The 20,185-nt window shown below is 48.3% G+C and overlaps 2 protein-coding genes across 8 annotated transcripts in view; one reads left to right on the plus strand and one right to left on the minus strand.

Annotated features, from left to right (window-relative positions):
- The window catches only part of FKBP15 (FKBP prolyl isomerase family member 15), a 25,525-nt gene extending 21,296 nt beyond the window's left edge, over nt 1-4,229 (minus strand). For all 5 annotated transcript variants that reach the window (XM_040083683.1, XM_040083681.1, XM_040083680.1 and 2 more), the window contains exons 1-5: nt 4,104-4,229; nt 2,721-2,830; nt 2,332-2,416; nt 1,708-1,777; nt 218-292 (exon numbers count right to left, since the gene is read on the minus strand). In XM_040083683.1, coding sequence (XP_039939617.1) covers nt 218-292; nt 1,708-1,777; nt 2,332-2,416; nt 2,721-2,830; nt 4,104-4,156 — 393 coding nt within the window. In that variant the 5' untranslated portion in view covers nt 4,157-4,229. The remainder of the gene's footprint in view (nt 1-217; nt 293-1,707; nt 1,778-2,331; nt 2,417-2,720; nt 2,831-4,103) is intronic.
- The window catches only part of SLC31A1 (solute carrier family 31 member 1), a 27,098-nt gene continuing 10,543 nt past the window's right edge, over nt 3,631-20,185 (plus strand). The window contains exon 1 of one of the 3 annotated variants that reach the window (XM_040083688.2): nt 3,631-3,648. Coding sequence is in view for 1 of the 3 variants with exons in the window: in XM_040083684.2 (XP_039939618.1) it covers nt 18,594-18,761 (168 nt within the window). In the remaining 2 variants the exon portion in view is untranslated. Of the gene's footprint in view, nt 3,649-4,374; nt 4,447-18,432; nt 18,762-20,185 lie in introns of those variants that run through there. The other 2 variants (XM_040083685.1, XM_040083684.2) reach the window with 2 other exon arrangements.

The following is a 20,185-nucleotide window of genomic DNA, read 5'->3' on the forward strand; positions in this document are numbered from 1 at the left end:
TGGTTTGGAAATCTCCCGAGGAGGTGCTCTGCAAAAGAGAGCTCTCACAGCCTCTTGTGCAACACACGGGGAGGAGAACAGTCACACTGGGACACCTCCTGCTCTGTCACCCAGATGTTTGATCTCAAAGGTTATAAACCAAGGCTTAATGGAGAATTTTAGAGCCAACCTTGGATTTGCTGTGAGCAAAAAACGCTTTTCTAAGCCAGAGTCTCACCGTGAGCACGAAGCCTGGGTGGATCCTTGCAGAGGTGATCTGTTGCTGCTGATTGATGTAAAGGAGGATCCTGTACTGGATTCCACAAGGAATTAGACAAGGAAAAAAGAACAAGAACAGGAACTCAAAACGTCTTCAATTCTAAGGCGTTGTCACATGCAGAGCTTAAGGCTCAGTATTTGTCAAATACACCATAGCAAAAATACTTAGCAGAGTTTTGTGACACTTATTAAAACTGGTTTATTCTCAAGGGTTTTATTTAGCTGTAGCAACCAAGCAAGTCAAACTCATTGTTTTATAACAAGCAACACATTTTAACTGATTCCACATTTTTCACAGTTACAGTGGCAAAATGTGGTGCACTAACCCTTCCAGATACAGAACTCACCACGCGGCATCAAACCATCAGAGAGTCAATTAGGCTGGAAGAGACATCCAAAAGCATTCCCCCAGCACTGCCAAGGTCACCACTGACCCATGAGCCATATCCACACAGCTTTTAAACCCCTCCAGGGATGGGGACTCCACCACTGCCCTGGGCAGCTGTGCCAGGCCCTGATCACCCTTTTGGGAAAGACGTTTTTCCCTAAAATCCAGCCTAAAGAGGTTTGTGTGTGTAATCTTTTATCTTTGCATATTGACATGTAACAGACTGAGTTGGAGAGAGCCTTCCAAGAACTAAACAACACAGATATGAGATTTATTGACATATGTGGCTCGACTAAAGACAATCTATCGAGGAAATGTGTTTTCCTTTGTGCACCTGCACTGGACACAGCTCAGCGGGGAACTGGGAGTGACTGCTCCCAACTGGATGTGATATCACACAGGCAGCCTGAGGAAAGCTGGTTCAGCTTCCTCCTGCACTCCCTGTCCTCCCCAGCTCCCCCAGAACAACAGAGCTCAACACTCCCCAGATTACTGACTCAGGAATTTAGCTATCAAACTAAGATTAATTTTGTTCTTGCCAAAGCAGAAGCAACTTAGTGAGACATGAATGAGGACTTGGGGGATACCAACACCAGGGATGGGTGAGAGTTTTCAAAGTAGCTTTCAAACACACCAATTTACTGGGCACCTCAGCTCCGTGTTCTTCAAGGAACACTTAGGAAGGAAAGATGGTTTTGCTCCCAAAAGAACAAAACTTAAGCAGAGCATCTCTGTACTGCTGGACAGAATTTTTCTTTATATCCATTTCCACAGGTACAAATTCGTGCTCCAGTCAAAGACATTCTGAATAAATACCAAACTACTTTCAGAAAGACTGCAAACTATTTCAGGCACAAGTTGTAAGATATCCTACAAACTCACAGACTGCAGGAAAGAAAGATGTCACCAAGGTGGATGGCTGAGCAACAAGAAAACCCAGGAGGCAGAAAGGCAGCAGGGGAACAACATCAAAAGTAGAACTCTTGGAAAGCTCACAGAAACACCATCTCATAGCAGTGAGCCCTCAGCATGGCAGAGTTAGGGAAGGAAGCATCTCTCACCTCTTTGGCAGTGTGGTTCCCCAACACAGCTGCTCCATACTTGCCTTGCCTCACGTACTGCCCATTTGTACTGGAAGATAAGGGAGACATTCAGCTGCACAACTGTCCCTAACTCAGCATTCTTTAGAGCTCAGATCCCTTTCCTCAGGCATAAAATGTCAGGCAGCCTTGCTCAGCTTAGAGACATTTCTGCTTGCCCCCAGGCAAGAGCACACACTGGGGAGTGAGTTGAAAACTGCTCTCACAGGTCCAGGGCAGAAGTGTTTTTCCACGATGGCAGCATCAAACAGTTTTAGTGCTCTCACTCTCCTTATGCCTCAATTCTCAAATACATGAACCACAAACATCTGACAGAGCCTCCTGAAGCAGTGCACATCTCAGCCCAGCAGCCAGGACACAGCTCCCAGCCACAGCCAAACCCACAACTTGCTCTTTCAGAACTGCCTCACCCAGAGCTGCAGCGCAGCAACCGAAACTGTTCTTGAGCGGAAACTTCCATTGCCTCACAACATTCTGACCAGGTAGATATGACTGAAAACAACTGTCTCTTCGCATATATCCAGAAATATCTCCTCTCTAGGATTAGGGCCACAGAGTGCAGCAGGTCACGGAGAAGTCACTTACTATCGATACGCGAGCACCGCGGTGGCCACCAACACCGAGGGGGCTCCTGAGGCCGCTGGGGCCACCGGCGCCTTCTGGGCCTGGCCTGTGGGGACAGAGATCAGGGACAGCTGGCAGAGGCACAGGACTGGCTGGTGGCACCACCAGGACGTGTTCTTTACCCCAAGGAAAAATAACTCCAGAAGGAAGTTACAAAGAAACAAAGACTCTCGCTCCAAAGCCACCCAAGGCCAGTTGAAAATCCAGGCGTAGGAGTGCACCGGAGGACAAGATCACTGAGGAAAGCTCAGGCAATTATTTGCCCTGCTGCTCTTCACAAGGGCCCTTGCTCTCCCCACACACACAGCTGCTGCTGAGTGTGTTCCCCACTCTCATGCCCAGGTACTTACCAGCTGCTGTCTGACCCTTCTTGGGCTGCTTTGGTGCAGTGAACTGGAAGAATTCATTTCCCTGGCTTGAGACCGTTTGATCCAGGCCAAAGAGAGAGGCTAATCTGGCTCTAGAAAGGGAAATAAAAACATTTAACCTTATCCAACACGGGTATTATACATAATGAACATAATGAACACCCTTAACTAGAAGTTATATCAAATTCAAAGTGTTTACCATCACTTTGGAAGTAAACAAAGGGCTGCAGGTTAAGTTGCTTTATGCTAATTAACCATTTAATTTTGAATAGGCAGAACTTGTAGATGAAGAGGTTGGGAAAGTGGCACAATTGTGTTTCATTTCCTCAAAATCGACTGAAGCTATAAGAACTGAAACTACACAAAAAATGAAGTTACTTTGAAGCAATGACTAGAACTAGCTTTGTATAAAATAGCGGACTCTTACAATACCCAAAATAATACGTGACAGAGAAACCACCATTCAGCTTCTGGAGTTTTGGGGTTTTTTTTCTTTAAATGTCTAGGAAACACATTCTCCAATTAAAATGGCAGAAACTCTCCCAGCTAAGGGCAGAGGGTTTAATGCCAGAGGTTATTCCTTCAGGATACATCGTTTGCAATTTTACTGCTTCAAGGCCAGTTACACTCAACCTATTCTCGATATCACGAGGCAAGGGAATAATTCAAACAAAGGGATGACACCACTGTCAGTGAATCTCCTTTGAAAAATAACGAAATTTGCTATAAAGAGAGAGAATTAGTTTCTAAGAGCTGCTAAAGAGAAGCTCCTGGAAGGGGGCGGGGAGTGCACAGAGCTGGAATTGCAGCTCTTGGAGCGGCAACAAGTCAGAGATACAAAAACCTGGATGCGCTCCACGAAGACAAGATACAAGCGGAACCCTGGTGAACACCCGGGGAGGAGCCAGCGGTGAGTGAGCAGCCCCACAGCGGCACTTCAGGGACTTCCCCCCCACTCCTTATTGAAGTGGAAACACCGAGTTCTCTGCCCTGGCGACCCCGGACCGGTTCCGTCTTTCCCTGCGCGGGGTGGTCCCCGAGCAAAGCGGGGTCCGGCGGGTCCCCGGGCGGGGTCTCAAGCCCCAGAGCCCCTGTCCCGGCCACACCGGGGCCCGCACCGAGCCCCGCCGGCAGCCAGACCCTTCCCGGGCTGCCCCTACGCCGCTCCCGCGGGGGCAGGAGCGGGACACCGCCCCGGCGGCAGCCCCGGTCACAGGGGGACGGCCCCGGCCGCGGGCCCGGCGGCACAGGGGCAGCCTGCCCGCCCCTCACCGCCGCGGGCCTTCACCGGAACCGCGGGCCTGCCCGGGCCGCCACGCCCTCCCGGCGGCAGGGAGGGGGTCCCGCCGCGCCCCCGGGGCTCACCCGCTGGCCGGGGACAGGAAATCGGCGTCGTCCTCCTCCGCCGCCGCGAACATTGCCAGCGACCGCCGGGGCGGGACAGGCGTGCGGCGGCGGCGCTTTACGGCCCGGCCGCACCGGCACCCAGAGGGGCGGGGCTGGGGCGGAACGTCAGAGGGGGCGGAGCTTCGATGGCGCGGCGGAGTGAGGCGGGGCTGGGGCACGTCATGGGCCGAGCCCGTAGGGATGCGTCGAAAGGGGCGGGGCTTAGCGGGCACGGCGAAGGGCGGGAAGTCGGAGGTTGCCGGGAGGGGCGGGGTTCGGCCGCGGGGGCGGAGCGAAGGCCGCGGCTCGTGGCGGTCGCGCGGTGAGTGACGGGCGGGCGCGGCGGGGGTCTCGTGCCCCCCGCGCCCCCTCCCCAATCCCGCCTGAGGGGCCCCATGGCCGCCTCTCCTCCCCTCGGGCCGGGACCTGGGACCTCGGGCCGGGGGCGCCGGCGGGTCCCGAGGGAATGGGCAGCCCTGGGACGTGGCGGCGGCGGCGGTGCGGGGCGAGCTCGGTGTGGGTGCAGGCAGAGCTCCCCGGGCGCCGGGGAGGCGCCCGGCCCGGCCCTGCGGTTCCCAAGGTGACAGCCGGGCCCCGCGGCCGCCGTGCTGCCCTTGCCGTGAGGGAGCCGTGACCCGCCGGGGCTGCGGGCTGAGCCAGAGGGCCCGCATGGCTCCGCTGAGGGCCCTGCGGGTCCGTGGGGCTCGGACGGGAAGTTTGGGGACACCCGGGCGCTGCCGTGTTCCAGGTTCGCTTCTCTGAGTTACCCAGGGATATCAGCACTGCACTGTGTTCTTAACACATCGGAATAATTCCCTGAGTGGTAAATGTCTGAGCCGCCCCTCTGAAGCAGTTTTCTACGTTCACCTTGTACCTTGAGAAATACACATTTTTGTTGGTTTGTTTAATGATTTTTTTTTTTTTTTTTTTTTTGTGGTTTATTGTGTTTTTTCTGTGTTTTTTCCCCTCGTGGAAAGCTGGTATCTCTGTACTTTGTAAGACCGACTGGCTTTAATTTCACCTGAGATCTAAATGGTGTTGAAATGCAGAAGTGCACTGTGTAGGAGGTCAGAATGGCAATAAGGATTGATGTTTCCCGGCTTTGGGTGTTTGCTGGCACTGGTTGGAAATTTGTGCTGTCAGTTACTGACTGGATATTGGAGTCTGAGCAGGAAGTTGCCAGGTCTGTTGTGGAGCTGAGTTTGCAGTAATTCGGGAGTTTATTGCAATGATTGAGATATCAGTGATTCCACTTCTAAAGGGAGAAGATAAAGTGGGGTGTTGAGCAGCTCTTATATTGCAGAATGTGTGATGAATTTAGAATAAAACCTGGAAAGTGTCAGAATCTTTTTTCTGTTAAAAAAAAAAAACCAACAAAACAAACCCGCAATAATTTGGTGTAAATTCCTGGTGTTAGGAGATTATTCCAACCTTGGTAAGGCAGGTGGGCATGAACTTTCCAGTGGAAATCTGGTCCCTTGGATGAAGGGAGTTTCTTGCTTTGGCTCCTATATTTCTATCGGGTTGGTTGTTAACGTAGTTTTGTTTTTTAAACGGAGGAGACCCATGTGGCTAAGTCCTGGTGTGGCAATTTAGGATTTATAGGTATAGGTATCACAGAATATCCTGAGCTGGAAGGGACCCACAGGATCCAGCCCAGCCCCTGTCCCTGCACAGACCCCCACCAACCCCACCCTGGGCATCCCTGGCAGCGCTGTCCAAAGGCTCCTGGAGCTCTGGCAGCCTCGGGGCCGTGCCCATTCCCTGGGGAGCCTGGGCAGTGCCCAGCACCCTCTGGGGGAAGAACCTTTCCCTCATCTCCAGCCTGAGCCTCCCCTGGGATAATTTGAGGCCATTGCCACAGGACAGAGTAGAGATTGGAGCTGCCCCTCAGGAGGAGCTGCACCCCTGGTGAGTTCTGACCTAATTTTTCCCTTCAGAATGAACAATCCAGTGCCCTCAGCTGCTCCTGTGTGGCACTTTCAGACCCTTCACCATCTTCCTAGCCCAATGTTATACCTGTATATATTTCCTGTTTTTTTTTTTTCACTGGGATTCAGCACTGGCCAGTTTTAATGTCAGTGTAGTGGGGAAGAGGCTGTAGCAGCACATCCTGCAGCACTCAGCAAGCATCACATCCTCGCTACTTGTCCTTCTTTTAATTTAAGCTTTGTTCATACTCCTGATGTGTATTTGAGTGTGCAGTGGGCTCGTGGTTCCACGCAGTTCCCAGGCAGAAGCCAATTCTTCCAGTTTGTGCTCGAATGCCAAGCTCCAGAATGCTTACTAGTCCTGCTTTTTGTACCCAGGTGGATGAAACTCTCCTCACAAGTGTTTATTAAGTTTATTTTCACTCTTTTTGATCTTAACTTGCCTCTGCTTGAGCCTGAGGTCAGTAAAGCTTTTGCAGGATTTTTCATGAGTAACAATATGGGATCTTATAGGGTAAGTTAGCATTCAAGTTAATGATCCCAAATCCTGTCATTTATGATGTAATGTTTCCTGAGGCTTTCATCAGGCTTTGGAGTCTGTATTATTTTTTTCCCATCCTTCATTAAAAAGGGGGCACTGGGAGTAATGTGTGAATGTTGCTGTTTAAATGAAGATTGGTTTCATAACTGAGGATTTGTTGGTGAAGCTGTGACTGCTCTGCTGTACAATACAAAATTAAAGTCATGCTTTTTGCTACAAACACAAAAATTGTTACAATAAGCAGGTTTTTGCTTCTTCTGCTGTCCTCCCCGACAAAAACAAGGTACTGAAAATGTAAGAATTGGCAGGAGTTGCAGGCTCCCACACAACTTTGTGTTGAGAACAGAGGAGTTTTGTACAACTGTTTCCTACTGAAAATTGTCTGCTTTTCATTTCATATCAGATTTCTCATCTAGGCCATGTTGTTAACTGAGAATTAGGATAATTTCTGCCAGTTGAGAGCAGGAATTACATCACCTTTCCAAGTCACTTTTGCATGTTTGCTTTTTTATTTTAAAGGTATCCTTCCTGCCATGAACTCAGACTTGCAGTGGTACAAGGACAAAGTTTGCAGGGTTTTTGTTTATTTGTTTGTTTTTGTTTTGTTTTGGAAAGAGGTTTGGGGGGATTTTTCACTTCACTTCTCCCTTCACAATGTAACTTCAAGGTTTGGGTTAGTGAGACACTCTATCCCTGAACAAAAGCTTAATGTCTGAGAAGGGAGGGCATTGAGAATAATCTCTTCCAGTTTTATATTACAAGTAAATGACAAAATCTACCATGTTCACATGGTGAGTTTTGAGCAGGGCCCTGAGGAGTTTCCTTTCAGCTGGCTTGTTTTCCAGTCAGACGTTAGGTCCAGGAGAAGACAGAACGTTTTGTTCTTTGAACTAAAATGTACTGTTTTCTGCTTTCCTCCTTGGTTTCTCTATTTGCTATGAAGACCCCTCTACCCAACAGAAAGCTGCCGTGGCTCTGCAGAGCTGCCTCCCTGCCCTGGGCTGAAGGTCACCTGAAAGTTAGCAGGAGCCTGCAGCAGAATTTTGGGAAGTTGAGCTGAAGCACATTGCCAGTATGAACTTCTCCACAACTCTGCCAGGAATTCACTGGGAGTCTTGGCAATTTTTTCTTAGGGAAGGATGAAAAAGACTCAGTCTAGTTTATGCTGTTTTTCTCTGGAAAATCCAATCTAAGTTAATCTGCTCCATTGCCTTTTGTTTCAATCTAATTTTCTGGAAATGTTCCCAATCAGGTCCTGGGGAGCACGATGCCAGTGATTTTTTTCATTAACCTTTTTTTTTCATCTGAAAGCTGGAATCTGCTAATGCAGGGAATAATGGGACTAGTTACTGTAAACAAATTAAACTCCTATTTTGCTGTACTTTCTAAAGCCTTTCATTTGTTGGTCCTGGAATTAGACTTTCCTGGTTTAGAAGCCAATCTGGAAGTGGGAGGTTGTGATGAAATAGCTCTTTTTTAGTTTTCCTTTTTTATTTCTTCAGTTTTTAATGTCATTTCCCATTTTCTTTTCTTCCCTGTGTTATCAGTTCATATCTACAAACGTCTCCAGCTGATTTCCGGTGGCACTTCAGCAGCTGTGATTGCAGCCAGAACAATGGCTTTGCTTCCAGCTCTTTTCCTCTCTGTAGATATAATTGTAGAAAAGTCTCACATTTGCTGTATCACAGATGTAAATGTCATTTATCATCTGCTAAAAAAGTTGTATAAGCATTTAAATGACTAGAGCAGTCCATGGTAGCTCTAGAGCACAGGCCAAATGCTGCAAGTGACCGAGGCTCTTCTGTTCTCACTGCTTGCTCAGCATGTCCTGTTATGAATCCTGAGAGGTTGGGAGAAAACTGGGAACAGAATGGAGGTGTTCTGGCATGGAACTCCCAGTGAGTGCCCCAAGCTCTCCTGAGACTGTGGGAGAGCCATTTCAATTCCATTAACCTTCTTTTCCCACACTTACTCATTAGTTATCGCGGATTCAGATCTCGTTCCGCTGATGAAGGTACAGGAGCTTGGAATATGAGCTTTGTGATACATTTAGCTGATCTTCTGGATAACCTGGTTAAGGGGGACCCTGATAGTCTTGGCTGGTTTTCTACTTCTTTTGAGGGAAGGAGTGCCTGGCAAATACCTTTTCAGGCTTTTTTTCACATTAGAGAGAATATAATTGGACTTGGCTCTGTAAGATTAAGAAGTGCTTTGAGGCCACCTGAGAGTTGCAGTGCTCATCCTGAGCTAATGCTGTGAGCAGAATGAGTGGCTGCTCCAGAGAGCTGTGAAAAGCAGCTCCTGGAAAGGGGTACAGCTCCAGCCTCCTCAGGGAGAGGCTCATCCCTGTGACCCAGTTGGCTCCTTGTCTGATGTCTGTAGTTGGTGGCTGCAGCTCTGGGTGAGACAATGGCAGCAGCTCCTGCCACCCTGGCTGGGCTCTGCCAGAGGCTGGACTGGAAGCCAGGGATCCCATTGCTCACTTGCTTCTCCCATTAACCTTCCCTGCTCCAAAAGGTGTTCTGCTAAAGAGGCTCAAACAGCTCATTGGCACAACTGGACTGCATTTTCATAACTGGACTGCATTTTAAAACTTGCATCTTTTACTTGGGAAGGAGAAACACTAGCAAACGTGGAGCAGACTTAAAGCCAGCGCTCCCAGAAGGAGCCATCCCAGTTCACTGTCCTGCAGCCCTCGGGAAGTCAATGCAGTGTTGCCATCGGTGTGGCTCCGTGGGAGGGCGTTTCCGATGGTTAAATCAGCCCTTGTACATCAAAGTGATAGGGGAAGTGGGAGCACAGGCTCCCGAGGAGCACACCCAGCCTCGGGATACTGTGCAAGTGAAATGAAATCAGTGCTGGTCTGGTTTTCTTGGCTCCCTTGTCTGTCTGAGCTCCTGGTCTAATGGATTTGACAAGAGACTGAGTCACAATTTCTGTGTTCGCTGCCAGGAGGGTTTTTGTACAAATCAAGTTATCATTGGCTTTGGTGCCCCTTCATTAAGTTGGGATAAGACACTATCTCACGAGGACAGGCTGAACTTTAGTGTTTAAGGTGGTGTCAGGTGAGGCTGAAGTGTGCTGGAGGAGCGTGTTATAGATAGTCAAGCTGAAACCTGAACAGCTGCAAACAAAGTTATTTGGGAGTTTCACAGCTGCCCTCATGTTCCTGTTACAGGCTTGGTTATATTTGTAAAGCCATTTTTGTGCTCTTTTCGTAAAAGGCACAGAGCAGTGTCTGTGGGATATCCTTCTGTATGGGGGGTAAAGCCTAATACACTTGATTCTGATTATTTTGCTTCTTGTTTAAAAAGCGTCTTGGCAGCAGCCTGACTTTCCTTAATTTTCTGAATTCCACCAGTAAAACCCTCCAGGACATCATAACAGCACGGTCATGTGCACTGCTTGTCAGTTGATCCCATTTTGTGTAACTCTTGGTTCTGATCTGATGAAATAAAACCACGGCCCCGCCATCAGGCCCCTTGTGTTGCAGGGCACAGCACAGCTGTTCTTGCACTTTTTCTGCTTTGTCCCTTTTTTTTTTTTTTTCCATAGCAGTTGTTGGCTCCAGCTTTCCAAGCAGAGGGGTCTCAGACCCAGTTACCCTGACAGGGTTTGTCTTGTACAGTGTTGAATTTCTGTACAACTGTTGAATTATCTGCCTTGTTATTTTTTTCTCACTTCCCAATGCTCCAGAAAAGTGGCTGATAGCTTTGAAAACATCACATTTCTTCATTATGGGGCAGATCAAGTCACAGGGTGATTTGAGTTGGAAGGAACCCTAAAGCTCATCCAGTGCCACCCCTGCCATGGCAGGGACACCTTCCACTGTCCCAGGCTGCTCCAAGCCCCAATGTCCCACTTGGCCTTGGGCACTGCCAGGGATCCAGGGGCAGCCACAGCTCCTCTGGGCACCCTGTGCCAGGGCCTCCCCACCCTCACAGGGAATAATTTCTTCCTAATATCTTATTTAAACTTGCTATCGGTTTGAATATTAAAATACTTAAATACTAAAATAAACTAGGCTTGCTTTGTTATAATATCCAGAAGCAAGCAAACCACTGATTTATCTGATAGAGGTATGAATGTTTGAAATGTGTTTTGGTTAATGTGTTGGAAAGTAATCTCTGCAATGCACTCAATCAGATCAGGGAGTTGTAAAATCTCTTTGCATTTGTGCAAAGATCTCGTGAGGAAGACTCAGGAGCTGCTTTTCCTGCTCTGTGTGAGCATCCCAACGCTTGGTCTGGTCCTAAGCTAATCTGAGCAGTAGTTAATGATTAGTCTTTGATAGAGATAATGATGTGCTTGTCAGCATTATGTGAGGGTTGAGAAACTTTGATCAATCTCAGACTTGTTGCCTCTCTGGAGAAAAAGACTCTGCTGGAGTCGGTAGATGGAAAACCTTTCTCTGGAAGAGTAAGTACTCAGCATTTTTTAGCTCTGAATCATTTCTGCTTTGGATTAGCAGTTCTGTGGCTGTCCAGGGGTTTGAAAATTATGAAAAAGCCAGCATTCAAAACTCTTTTCCAGAGTGGTTTTTTGTCACTCATAGGAAAATTGTTGATGGCTCCTGTTCCGGCTTTCCGTGCCCTGCAGTCATGGCTCTTCCTGTCAGAAGAGTGTCACGAGGCCAAGGCTCTTCCCAAGACAAGTCCCTTTCCAGAGAATTGAATTGATTGCTCTTTTCTTCTTCTTGATATTGGAGATCTTCTACCTTCCTGACATTATATTTTCAATGAATCAGTAATTTCAATAATACTTCCAATAGTTCAGTTGCATTTTGAAGAGGAGGATGCTCTGTTCCATGGATTGGGGCTATGAATTTGTTCTCTGAACCCTTACAAGTATTTGCATTACTACCAGGAAGCTGTTTCTAAATCACTGTGCCATCCACCTGCAGTTCCCAAGATCATGGATCAGGAGTAGGAAGGTGCCTCTGGTGATGGATGTTTGGCCTTAACCATCTGCCAAAAGAGATCAGCTTCCTGGGCTTAATTAAAAACGCACTGGAATAGATTTTGCCACTGCTGACCTGAGTACTACTTTGCCTTTTGCCCATGAACAGCTTGAGGCTTTTCAAAACAAGTATTGGAGTCACAAAAGAATTTGATTATTGGCTGTGGTAGAACAGGCTCTTGTGTTGAGGGACAGTCATTGGATGGTGCTGCAAAATGAAATGAGCACACATCCCTTTCTCCTGCAAGAAAAGGTATTTTTCTAAAAGTCAGTCTTGTGAGCTCTTTGTTCAAAGTCTGCATTTCAAAGGTGACCCTGACATGCCAGAGCAGGAGCTGGAAATCCCAGGGTATCCCAGCAGGAGCTGACATCAACGCGTGGCTGTTGAGGCAATGTTTGACACAGGCTGGAACGTGGCAGCTCCAGGGAAGGGGAATGGTTGAGTGGCCAATTAAAACGCTGTGTCTGCACATGGGCACACTTCTGAGGGGTAATTACAGACAAACAACTGCTTAAATATGAAAAGAAGGGAGTGAAATGGAATTGCTCTACAAGGATGCTTTCCCATGTGGTGGAAGGTAATGTGTGCGTGGCTGTACTGGACATGGAAAAACCTGTGTGAATTGTTTAAACCAGTGTGTCTCATATCATGCGTGTGGAGTGGCCTCCTAAAAATCAGCCAGGAGTTTTGGAGTGTGGTTTTCTTATTACTCAGATTCTCAAAACACCTGCAAGTCAGTTCAGAACTTGTGCAAGTGTTGCCTTTTCTGGGCTAAATCTGATTATAATGTTGAAAAGCAGCCAGAGAGGGAAAATTAACTGTGTGAAAATGGGCAAGTAGGGTAAGATCTGGGAATCTCCTGTGAATCACCTGTGCTAGACTCCCTTTTATGAGGCCTCTAATAAACCAGTGCCGTCCATTTATTACCCTCAAGTTTAGTTTTACCTGCATGGAACAAAGGTATTTACGCTGTTGCAAGATAACATCTGTAAAGAGATAATAACAGAAAACATCTGAAATCCTTCACCTGTAATAAAGGCTCACTAATGCACTTCTAGGACCCATTGAATCACTTTTGGCTCTGAGGAAACTTGTGCTTCTTTCTTGGGAATGCTCTTTTTGACTCTGGTTTCATTTTGTGCCTCCCGAGATTATTTTACAGGTTTACAGGTTTTAAGGCTTGAAGACACTATAAAATCAATCTGGTCAGAGTTGTTTATGCTGTGTAGCCTGGTGTGTCCTTCCCACTCCAGCAAACCATGGAGCAGTGGTTTATCAGGATTAACTTGCAAGTAGTTCCCTGTCTTGTATCCTGACATATCTGTCACTCCTTAGAGATGGAATTCTTCTGCATGTGGCCACTGGACGGCCACAAACAATAATCTGTGTCCTTACCCTGTGGACGGACACATTTTGGTGGGAGACATCTTTCCGTAGCTACAAGTGGTGCAGGAGGTGTTGAACGTGCAGGAATTTGGATGCTGAATTAGTGAGCATGATGAAGAACCTTGTATGCAAATGGTGAGGTTTTGGTTTGGGTTTTTTTTTTTTTTTTTCATTTGAAGAGAAAACTTCTCCCTTCATTTAAAAAAAGTTCCTGCTATAGGTCAAGGAGTACATGCTAGAAATTGTTTTTTATTAGGGCGTATGAAGTAGGAGATGAAATTCTCCTCTAGGCCTGGTTTTTCTAGTGAAGCAAAAGTTGTCTAATCTTACAGAATACATGTCTTGCAAGATAGGGTTCCAAATATTAATATATTTTTATATTAAAAAGTTTTGGAAGAGTATCCCAAGGCTCAGGACTCTGTCCCATTTGTTCTCAGCCTCCCCTGAGGCAGCAGGATGGTTCCTGCTCTCCAGCCATATGGATCACATCTCCCTGGTCACCATTCCTGTGTTTGGTTGTGTAACATCTGAGCAAAAACCGCCACTGAGGATAAGGAAGTATCTGTTTATTCAGGAATTATGTAATCTTGGAAAGTAGGGTCACATGGCCCTGCTTTTCTGTCTCCTCTTCCCGGTGCTGTCCTGTGTCTCCTCACTGCTCGGGATCCTCAGCTGACAAGTGAGTGCTGAGAGTTTTTAGCAGGAGGGTTTCCAGGTGACTCCTGACTGAGCATCACGCACCCTCCTGCTCCTCCATCTCCACACAGCTCTTACTCCCCTGGCCTTTGAGCCATTGTGCCTTATCTCTGCCTAAACTTCCTCCCTTCCTGCTAGGTTTCTCCTCCCTGGGTTCTGAATCTTGAGGACTTTGTGACCTGGATTTGTGTTCCTGTGCTCCTGTGTCATGCCCTTGATGATGTGAGGAAGAGAGGTGAAGCTCTGATGGTGGGGCCTGCTGGTCTGCAGACCTGGGCTAATTGCTTCAGAAGGCTCTGACGTGCATAGGAGATGCTGGAGTGCTTCTGTAGATGCCTCCTGGGGATTGCCTTTGATGGAAACGTGTCAGTTGTAGCTCTGAATTCATGCTGGTGTCGGCTGTAAGGAATTCTGGTGTCTGCCATGCCTTTTATCCTGGATGTTTCATAAAGAAATTGTAACGTTCCACCCTGTGCCAGTTTTGGTATCTCTGCTGCTATGCTGCTCTCTCCAGATGACAGAATCACGAGTCTGCTTTGGTACAGCTTTGGGAGCTGTGGGAGTGGCAGGCACTCCTCAGCTCCTGCATGTCCTGAGGTGCCTCAATTCTGCCACTTGCCAGAAATGTCTGTGTTCTTTTGTGCCACAAAGGGAGACAACTGCCTCATCCACTCAGACAGAAAGGGGAAATAAGGGATCCAAGAGGCTGGTGAAATGAGAAATGAGAACGGGGTGGAAAACACTGTCCATGTACAGAATGGAAGAAATTGTGCTCTTGGTGGGCTTGAGCAGGACAAGGCTCTCCTGAGTGCAGGAGTCGGAGGCCCGGTGCAGAATGGATCTGCTCTGGCTTTGACATCCCAGAGGACGTTGGTGTCCTTACTGGTTTTGCCCAGAGGGCAGAGCTGGCTGGAGCTGGGGGCTGTTCTCTTGAGCAGTAACATGGAAAAGGCGAAAGTTTTGTGGCAGATGAGCAGGGAAACTGAAGTATGGAAGAGATGCCAATCACCTTTTAATTGGTATCACCTTGTCACTGTTCCTCTTCAGTGCCTGCTGATGTAGCAGCTCCCCTTTATGAATACAATCTTCATTTATTGGCAATAAAACCAACTTGTGGTTGTCATGTCTGTTCTTGACCATCTGCTCCTTGTCAGCATGTGGGTGACTCCGGGCCAAGTGAGCTCTGCTTTCTTCCCTGAGCTCCACTTTGGATTTGCTTGGCTTATTATAGTCCCTGGCTGGGGTTGTTCAAGACAGCCAAGTCTGGAATGTTCTCTGATTCCTTGGTAAGTGTCCCACTGGTGACTTCAGGTTAATTTGGGCTCATGCAGGTTGAAAGTATTTGTATTTTATCAGAATGGGAGCAGGTTGTTGCTGAAAACTTCAAGTCCTGCCATTCTTGATGTCACTTTCTCCAAAACGAATTTGCTGTGTCCTGCCTGGTTGGCCCTTGTGTGGATAAGAGTTCCTTGTGCGGATAAGTGTCCTCAGCCTTGTGACAGCCTCCAGCATCTGTCTGTCACCCAAAACTCCCTCCCTTGGGCCAGGCTTCTGTGACAGATGTGCCATGAACAACATCTGCCAAACAGATTGTTTTGCACGCCTGCCCCCTGTGGTGTGGTGTTCTCAGCAGCTGCCAGACCCAATCCCAGTGGAATTCCTGGTGTCATGCCCTTCCTAGTGTTTTGTGTTGGGCAGGATAAGGAGTGTGTTGCATTTGCAAAGGCGTGAGGACGATCCAGTCACATGTACCCACTGCTGTACTGTGAGCCCCAAAGCCTGGTGTGCACAGAGGGCAAGGAGCTGTGCTGCTGCTGTGCTGAGGAGATGGTGCTGGCCCATGTCCTGCCAAGAGTGGGGTGCCCTGGGGGGCACATGCGCGTGGAGACCCCAAGGTTTGGCCAGATGGCTGGAGGCACGGATCAGTTGCTGAGATTGCAGTGCTTCTTTCAAAGGAAAATGTAATGTTCACTGGGGTTTGTGGGATTCCTCTGTAGATGTGGGGTGTTTCTGCTCCTGCATTGCTGACCTTGCATTTGTGAGGGACAGTTTGTGAGGTGTGACAGCATTGGTTCTGTCACCTCTTGCTAAATGTTCCTGTAGTCATCGCCAATCTTACCTGTGCTACCACGGCAAGGGTTGAGAGATGGCCAGCACAAGCAGAGGGGTTGTAGGGTAGAGTAGGATGGAATAGGAATAGGAATAGGAATAGGAATAGGAATAGGAATAGGAATAGGAATAGGAATAGGAATAGGAATAGGAATAGGAATAGGAATAGGAATAGGAATAGGAATAGGAGTAGGAATAGGAATGTTAAGTTGAAAGGGACCTTCAAGAATCATCTGATCTGACTGCCTGGTTTCAGCTTGATGGAGACAGTAGAGGCTCACTCTTGGGTCTTCCATGCAAACCTCTGTGTGCATTCCAGGTGTTTGTAGCTGGGCTGGATCAGACTTCTCTGCAGAAATGAGTCTACAGCCAGGAAACGGTTGGCATGGACTCCTCAGCTTCTCACGAGGATCCTTCTTTGACTGCTTTGCCATCTCCTGGAGTTTCAGTGTGGCTGAGGAAAATGCTTGACCACAGGGGAGGCTCAGCCTGGCTCCCCATTATTTTGCCACCTGTGCACAGCTCTTGCCAGCATTTCTCAGCCTTTCCTCTGATGTTACCAGGCTTAGAGTCTGAAGATTTGTGCTCTGCAGGGTTATTTTCAGCTGCCTTTCACTCCAGTGGGCCTGTGGGCAATGACATGGTGTGTGCTTCACTTAATGAAGTTCAGTGCATTGTCCTGTAAAGAACAATCTGTCCTGGGTTATTTTTCCTTCTTGTTCAAAGATTAGAGATTTCCTGAGGTGTCTGCAGAAGCTGAGAGATTAGGAATGACCGTCCCCTTCTAGGGAAGCCTCTAACAGAGGGTGACCAGACAAGTTTGCTATGAAAACAAACTCCATCAAAGGGCCATTATTGTAGCCATGCTGAGAGGAAGAGCTCTGGCCCCTCCTCAAGGAATGGGGATTGTGCTGAGTGGCTGTGACCAGCTTTGCTTCAGTTGTACAACTGAGGGATGCTTTGATTCAGAGCAGAGGACAGAGACAGGACCTTAACGATTGAATGCAAGCTGATACATCATCATCTTGTTTAAACCTTCATTTTAATTAAACATGAATTAATGCATATAACTTCATCAAGCTGCCAAATGATGTGGTACATCTCCAGGAAGTTTGTGTAAGCCAGTGTCCCACCTGGAATCCATAGTCTGAGACCGGAGCACTGTTTGGGGTTTTGCCGTGTCTGTGGGTGCTGTGTGATGGCTCCATGTGGAGGGGGCAGCCTGAGCCTTGGGGACACAGCAACCCAGTAAAGAGAGGGACAAACATACTGGTACCAGAAGCACAAGGATCTGGTAAGAATAAAACAAACAAATGATGGCAGCCAGGAGGCCCGAAGGATGGGTGTTTGGAGGAGCACATACTGCAGGGTGTGATTGTTGGCCCCAGCCCTGTGATCTGCCCGTGCTGCAAAGAACCTGAGCTCAACTCTGGCTTAAAGCATCACCCACAAACCTCCCTGTGTGCATGATGTGGTTTTGCTCAATTCTCCTCCCATATCCTGCCTGTGGGCTTTGTCAAGATCACCTTAATAAGGGTCTGGCTAGCCTGGGCAAATCCCGTCAGTTGTGGGCATGGCTCATGGACAGCAGAGTGGTTTTGATGTGCCAAAACTTTGTGATTACCTTCAGCACCCACAACTGTGCTGTAATGCTTCCAGCTGGGATCCTCAGTGGGGGTGATGGCAGAGGATCAGATCTGTGTGGATTTCTCCCCTCACAAAGCATGGAAGCCCTGCAGATCATTTGAAAAGCCCATTCTTTGCCTGTGTTGTACATTCCAGCTGGGAGAGCTGGGCTCTGGGTGCTCCCAGCTTGGCTGCCTGTCCCTGCTGACTGCTTCCATCCTGGCATGTCACAGGCTGCCCAGGCATTGTCCCCTTTTGAATCTGAACACAAGATGTCGTCTGCAGCCCTGCTCAGCTTTTTTTGCCCATTATTCTCCTCTCCCTGCACTGCAGCCTTTGGCATCTCTGTCTGGACATCCTCCAGAGTGCCTGTCATCCTTCAGAAGTTCTGAGCCATGGGTGTGACTAGCTCAGCCTGCTCACAGGTAGACAAGGGAAAATGTGCCCTGTGTCACACTGTGTGCTCCTGCTTGGCTCTGCTGATCCAGTTTGAATCCAGCAAGCTTCCATGGTCAGGGATAAGCCCCAGGAAACCCAAATGTGTCCAGCCTCACCTTCAGTGTGTATTGAAGCTCCTGAGCTGTGCCCTTCTCTTTCCCTTCATCCAAACCCCTTCTGGTGTGTTGAACTTCTATTTGAAGCCTTAAACTTTTGGAGTTTAAAAGCTTTAGGATGAGACTCTAAGGTGATGAGGCAGTACCAGGGCAAGCCACAGTTCTGCTGTGAGGTCACAAACATTCCTTGAGTTCTTAATATAGCTCTAAGAGTTCCTTGTTCAGGAATTGTGCAAGGGAAGAGCAGAGGCAGTTAAGTGTGCCGGGCACCGGGCACAGCACAGTCCCGCCCTGTGTCTCAATGCCAGCCTGGGGTTGCTGAAGCTGCTTGGGAGAGTTCCATGGGGAATTTTCACACTGGGAAACAGCAGTATGTATCTGTAACACCTGTTCTTCTCCATTACTGAAAACTGCGGTGTTTGTTCCCTGTGTCTTTAAAGTGTGTCTTTACAGCTTGCTCCAGGGGCCCTGGCTGCCATTGCTGGGTGCTTCTGCAGCATGAACAGGTGGGGTTGGTCTGGGCCTCAGCTGTGCCTTTAAGCAGCTCTGGAGCTCTGCCTGGGATCCTGGAAGAATCACAAGTCCACCCATTTGGAAAGGAAACAGTTAAAGTAGAAAAGTTTGCCAGGAAATTGAATAAACTAAAAGCAGTGCTTAGGTCTCCTGATGACGAGCTCGGTGGAGCCCACGGCTAGAGCCAGTGAACAGAGCTGCTGTGTCTGCAGGCTGCTGCTTCCCTCCCACTCCATTTACAGCTCTGCTAAACAAAAAAGGGATTGGGCTTGGGACCACAAGCTGGGAGCCAGTGGAGCTCGGTCTGCCAGCAGCACTGCTGTAAGTAGAGCACTGGGAACTCCTGGGTGCCTTTCCCATTCCTTCTGTGTTTATTCTGTAGCCTTCCTTTGTGTCATGCAGTACTGAGCCATATGTGATATGTAAGCAAAAGATGTTTGCTTTTCCAGCTTACTATTTTTAATAGTTTTCCCTTGGCTTTCTCTCAGGAACTTTGATTTTAATTCTTAGTAAATATTACCAAGTCTTTCTCGCTTGTTCAGGAGAAGAGAGGGGCCTCCTGACCCTGTTCTTGCTATCAGAATTGTTGATGGAGAGATGTTGGGTACGAATCACTCCAGCTGTGCTGAGAGGAGTCAGGAGAGTTCCGAGCAGGAGCCAGTCCTGTGCTGGCCACTGCAGCAGCACCCTCTCTGTGGGACAAATAACTGCTCTAAAGGAGACTGGACAGTGGATTTTTAAGGCTCTGGTCCTTTTGGGCAGAGCCAGTGAATTTTATTTCTTGGGTTTTTCTGAACTGGTTTGGGAAAGATGAGGCACTGTTTAGAAGGGAGGAGTTGATGCTGTAATGGGCATTGATTTAGGGTTCCAGTGTTAATCCTCTTGGACTTTGGATTTGGAAAGGGGCTTCATTCCCTTTGGGACTTCAGGGAGGATCTGTTTGACACTGAGCTGATTGTAAAGTACCTTCTGGAAGCTTGGTAGATCCTTCGCACAGTGTGTCCTGTTTCTGCGTGCCCTGTGTTTCTGCATGGAAAGGTGTATTTTCCTTGGGTGTTTGCCACAGGAGAAACTCTGATTTGCTATGAAGTTGCAGGGCTCTGGATGAACACAGCAGAAGCAGTAGATTGGGAAGCTGTGAAGGGGGTTATGTGTAATGGCAGTGATCTTTGGCTGAGAACTGCTTGAAAAGGCTGCTCTGGCTTTGGCATCTGATCAGCTCCAGCTCGTTTACCCGCATTCATGTGTGCCCTGCCACCTCCTGCCTGTCCTCCTCCTCTCTGTGCCCTGGTATTGCAAACGTGGCCTCCTGGTATGTGTGAGGTGAGGCAGCACTGGTTTGGTGTTGGTAGAGGGGGAGTCCTGATGCTGACAATTTGGTGCTGTCAGATCCTGCACCTGTCCTGATCCAGCCTGGTTTGCAGAGCTGCCACGGTGGCATTGCAGGGCTGGGACGGAAACCTCAGTGTGAGCAGGGCCTGCCTGAGGTCCTGCTTAAAGAAGAGAAGTCCTGTGTGTAGCTCTGAGTCTTGCAGTTTTCCTTAAAAGTCTGAGGGGTTGTGAAATGGAGGCTGTGGCTTCTCTCACCTGTGGTATCAGCACTGAGAGGGAAAGAAAGAAGCCCTGGAGGAGAATTTCCTCATTCCTGTCTCCCATTCCACCCTGTTTGTTTTCTTAGGCAGTAGGTTACTGCAGAGCACAGAAAATCACGGTGTGTGTGTGTCCCTTGTGACAGGGACACCCTG

This window comes from Hirundo rustica, chromosome 20 (assembly GCF_015227805.2).
Source record: "Hirundo rustica isolate bHirRus1 chromosome 20, bHirRus1.pri.v3, whole genome shotgun sequence".
NCBI lineage: Eukaryota > Metazoa > Chordata > Aves > Passeriformes > Hirundinidae > Hirundo > Hirundo rustica.